Here is a 5,000-nt window from a genome sequence, read left to right as displayed (position 1 = left end):
TCTACTTCCCTTTTCTCCTTCTCTTCTCTACCACTTCCTCCCATTTGTTTTTCATAAGAAGCGGCCGAGGCAAGGACGCCTACGATTCCTCGCCGTCATCCGAGCAACAAAACCTTGGAAAGGAATACCAGGAATATGAGGAAATGTTTGTTGGGACCCGCGAGCCTCCTTTCTCCTCCTTCCCTTCCTCTCCTCTCCTTTTATTCCTTCCCTCCTTCATCCCTCCGCCCCTCCCATCTCCCTCTTTCCCCTCTATATGCACAAGCGCCGACACTGCGACCCTCTCGTTCCCTCGTCTGTCTGTCTGTTGTTTCGGTCTGTTTGTCTGTTTCTGTCCCTGTTTCTCCTTCTTTCTCTCATTTCTTTTCTCTTTCTAGATGTTTCTCTGTCCTTTTTGTTAATTCACTTATCACTGCACTATTCGACACTGTAAGATCAACGACGAAAATTCAAATTCGTTAACTACACGCTTACATTAAAGTACAAAAAAGTGAAGATACGAGTGACGTAGGAAACACGCTATCGACAAGACCTCCAGCCGTTGGCTTCGCGTCGGCTTGCCCCCTTCTCTGCATCCCGCCCGCGTTACCCTTCGTATCAAATTCCATTCCTCGGCTAACGTAAGGTCATCAGTAATTTTGGTTTTAAGTGAATGAGAATAATATTTACAATACAATTTTCTTTTCTCATTCATACCTTTTCTACATTAGTTACAACAAATACAATTCAAGAATAATATATCTATATCTATGTCTATACCTAATTATCAGTAGATGTACCTAATATGATATTATTCAAATGTACATAACATCTTTACTAATGTTTACGTGGAACCCAGATAAGTATTTTTATTCATGAAAAAATATATTTTGCTAACATTTGTTATCATTTCTTACAGCATTTTTTATGCTTAAGAAAAAAGACAGTCGGCAATGGTCGCCTTCCAGGAACGTAAGATTTAAAACCTGGTCAAGAAGGTCAATACCCACCCTCTCAGCCGCATACCACCCGACCTCCTCGCCCCGTGCCCATACGAACCCCAGCCGTGGTATGTTCCCAGGCTGCACGGGTAACGGTCCCAGGCCAAGTGCAACCGAAGTAAAATTCAAAAGCTTGAAAAGCTAACGAAAAGTAAAATCAATTTGGCCTTGGTGGCTTTGCTTTCTCTGGTTGTGTCCATACTTACTTTGGTTTACATTTCAGGATGGTTGAAGGGGAAGAGGAAGGCAGCCGCCGCCCGTCGGGAGCAAGAGCTGCAGGCGCAGCTGGCAGCTGCAACGCGTCGCGGAAACGATCTGCAGGCGCAGTTAGATGGCCTTACTGCGCAGCTGGAAGCTGCAACGCGTCGCGGCAAGGATCTGGAAGCGCAGTCAGATGGCCTTACTGCGCAGCTGGAAGCTGCAACGCGTCGCGGCAAGGATCTGGAAGCGCAGTCAGATGGCCTTACTGCGCAGCTGGAAGCTGCAACGCGTCGCGGCAAGGATCTGGAAGCGCAGTCAGATGGCCTTACTGCGCAGCTGGAAGCTGCAACGCGTCGCGGCAAGGATCTGGAAGCGCAGTCAGATGGCCTTACTGCGCAGCTGGAAGCTGCAACGCGTCGCGGCAAGGATCTGGAAGCGCAGTCAGATGGCCTTACTGCGCAGCTGGAAGCTGCAACGCGTCGCGGCAAGGATCTGGAAGCGCAGTCAGATGGCCTTACTGCGCAGCTGGAAGCTGCAACGCGTCGCGGCAAGGATCTGGAAGCGCAGTCAGATGGCCTTACTGCGCAGCTGGAAGCTGCAACGCGTCGCGGCAAGGATCTGGAAGCGCAGTCAGATGGCCTTACTGCGCAGCTGGAAGCTGCAACGCGTCGCGGCAAGGGTCTGGAAGCGCAGTCAGATGGCCTTACTGCGCAGCTGGAAGCTGCAACGCGTCGCGGCAAGGATCTGGAAGCGCAGTCAGATGGCCTTACTGCGCAGCTGGAAGCTGCAACGCGTCGCGGCAAGGATCTGGAAGCGCAGTCAGATGGCCTTACTGCGCAGCTGGAAGCTGCAACGCGTCGCGGCAAGGATCTGGAAGCGCAGTCAGATGGCCTTACTGCGCAGCTGGAAGCTGCAACGCGTCGCGGCAAGGATCTGGAAGCGCAGTCAGATGGCCTTACTGCGCAGCTGGAAGCTGCAACGCGTCGCGGCAAGGATCTGGAAGCGCAGTCAGATGGCCTTACTGCGCAGCTGGAAGCTGCAATGCGTCGCGTCGACGAGCTGGAGGCCGAGTCGTCGTCCTCCACTACACCCACTGACATCTCTGACGAGGAAAAATAGAGAAATAGGCAGAGGGTGAAACAGCAAAAGAGGAGACAGAGACAGAGGGAGAGACGACATTCTGACATCATCATTGCAGATGAGAATGCCATCTCCTCCTGTTCTCCTACTCCCCCACTTCCCACTGACGGCATGAGACGGCATTCTGTAGATGAGAATGCCTCTGACATCTCCAGTTCTCCTACTCCCCCACTTCCCACTGACGGCATGAGACGGCATTCTGTAAATGAGAATGCCATCTGTTCTCCTACTCCCCCACTTCCCACTGACGGCATGAGACGGCATTCTGTAGATGAGAATGCCATCTCCTCCTGTTCCACTCCCCTTCCCTCTGACGATAAAACGAAACGACGCAGAAGGAGACAGAGACAGAAGGAGAGACAGAGGCATTCTGTAGATGAGAATGCCTCTGACATCTCCTGTTCTCCTACTCCCCCACTTCCCACTGACGGCATGAGACGGCATTCTGTAGATGAGAATGCCATCTCCTCCTGTTCCACTCCCCTTCCCTCTGACGATAAAACGAAACGACGCAGAAGGAGACAGAGACAGAAGGAGAGACAGAGGCATTCTGTAGATGAGAATGCCATCTCCTGTTCTCCTACTCCCCCACTTCCCACTGACGGCATGAGACGGCATTCTGTAGATGAGAATGCCATCTCCTCCTGTTCCACTCCCTTTCGATAAAACGAAACGACGCAGAAGGAGACAGAGACAGAAGGAGAGACAGAGGCATTCTGTAGATGAGAATGCCATCTCCTGTTCTCCTACTCCCCCACTTCCCACTGACGGCATGAGACGGCATTCTGTAGATGAGAATGCCATCTCCTCCTGTTCTCCCACTCCCCTTCCTTCTGACGATAAAACGAAACGACGCAGAAGGAGACAGAGACAGAAGGAGAGACAGAGGCATTCTGTAGATGAGAATGCCTCTGACATCTCCTGTTCTCCTACTCTCCCACTTCCCACTGACGGCATGAGACGGCATTCTGTAGATGAGAATGCCTCCTGTTCTCCTACTCCCCCACTTCCCACTGACGGCATGAGACGGCATTCTGTAGATGAGAATGCCATCTCCTGTTCTCCTACTCCCCTTCCCTCTGACGATAAAACGAAACGACGCAGAAGGAGACAGAGACAGAAGGAGAGACAGAGGCATTCTGTAGATGAGAATGCCATCTCCTGTTCTCCTACTCCCCCACTTCCCACTGACGGCATGAGACGGCATTCTGTAGATGAGAATGCCATCTCCTCCTGTTCCACTCCCCTTCCCTCTGACGATAAAACGAAACGACGCAGAAGGAGACAGAGACAGAAGGAGAGACAGAGGCATTCTGTAGATGAGAATGCCATCTCCTGTTCTCCTACTCCCCTTCCCTCTGACGATAAAACGAGACATCTCTGACATCTGTTCTCCTACTCCCCCTACTCCCCCTCCCCATCACTGTCCAAGAAAAATAACAGACGTCAGAAAAGGAGGAGAGACAAAGGGAAAATAAGCATATTAATGCAGTCCCTAAAGTTCTAAAACCTAGGACAAATAACCTAGGCAATGATAGCAAATAATAACCTACTAAAGATAGACAAATGATGTGTCTAAGCTACATAGACAACCTATAGAGAGAAAAAGCAAAATAGTAAGGAAGAGATGACAACGGAAGGAGGGAAGAGATAGAGAAGAACAAAACGAGGTGAGAAAAAAAATAATGGAGAACCTTATAATGAGAGAGAGAGAAAGACGGTTTGTGTGAGGGAGAGAGAATGAATGAGATAGAGGGAGAAACCTGAAATATTTCTCTCTGGAAATTGATGATGATAAAAAGGCACACACACATAATCTTTATCATATATTATGAGACTAAAAAAAAAGCAAAATCTGTGTGTGTGTGTGTGTGCCTCTATTTCTTTCTTAATTATGGAGGAACAGCCGTCGAGAATGACAGGTAAAACAAGCGAGGAAGGAGAAACGAAAAAAATATATATATATATAAAAAAATATATATAAATTGTCTTAATATATATATATATATATATATATATATATATATTATATATCTATCTTCTCTTCCTCTCTCTCTCTCGCTTCCTCTCTCTCTCTCTCTCTCTCTCTCTCTCTCTCTCTCTCTCAATCTCTCTCTCTCTCTCTCTCTCTCTCTCTCTCTCTCTCTCTCTCTCTCTCTCTCTCCTCAGGTGTCATCGTTGAGTCGCATCTCTTTCAACACCATGATTTACATCGTTTTAAAACTGTGTGAAGGAGGAAGCCAAGCAAAGTTTTAAGATTAATTTTCATATATAGTTATTGTAAGTTTTAAGCTCTTATTTTATGTTTTCGTCTTTGTTGTGTTTTTTTGTTTTCATTTGTTTATTCATTTTCATCGTTTACTATTCGTACATCAGCATTTTGGAAATAGATATAATTGGAAAGGTAATGAAAGGAAACAATATGGTATTATTGTTACAGCTATGTGTTATCTGTGATACGTATTATCAAACTTTATGTACACATTGTTATTATCATTTATCGTTAGCATAATATATATACACATATATTATTCTTTTATTTAAAATGTAATACTGCCTATCTATGTCAACCATTACAAACAGCTAAGTAGACGTAAGCCTGAAAAAAAAATCTGGCGCCATTTTGAGTTAACGTCCGATAGCAAAATATTCACTCCCGTTATATGTCATTTAGTAAAT

General features: G+C 46.8%; 1 protein-coding gene across 1 annotated transcript; it reads left to right on the top strand.

Annotated features, from left to right (window-relative positions):
- Nucleotides 1-883: 883 nt before the first annotated feature.
- On the top strand, nucleotides 884-4,181 carry LOC138867545 (M protein, serotype 2.2-like). The gene is made up of 2 exons (XM_070143462.1): nucleotides 884-1,048; nucleotides 1,204-4,181. Exons 1-2 carry the CDS (start codon nucleotides 907-909, stop codon nucleotides 2,298-2,300), a joined length of 1,239 nt encoding a protein of 412 aa, XP_069999563.1. The 5' UTR covers nucleotides 884-906; the 3' UTR covers nucleotides 2,301-4,181.
- Nucleotides 4,182-5,000: the final 819 nt, after the last annotated feature.

Source organism: Penaeus vannamei, chromosome 30 (genome assembly GCF_042767895.1).
Source record: "Penaeus vannamei isolate JL-2024 chromosome 30, ASM4276789v1, whole genome shotgun sequence".
Classification (NCBI taxonomy): domain Eukaryota; kingdom Metazoa; phylum Arthropoda; class Malacostraca; order Decapoda; family Penaeidae; genus Penaeus; species Penaeus vannamei.
Note: the sequence above shows the minus strand (reverse complement) of the source record. Positions and strands in the feature narration are given on the sequence as shown.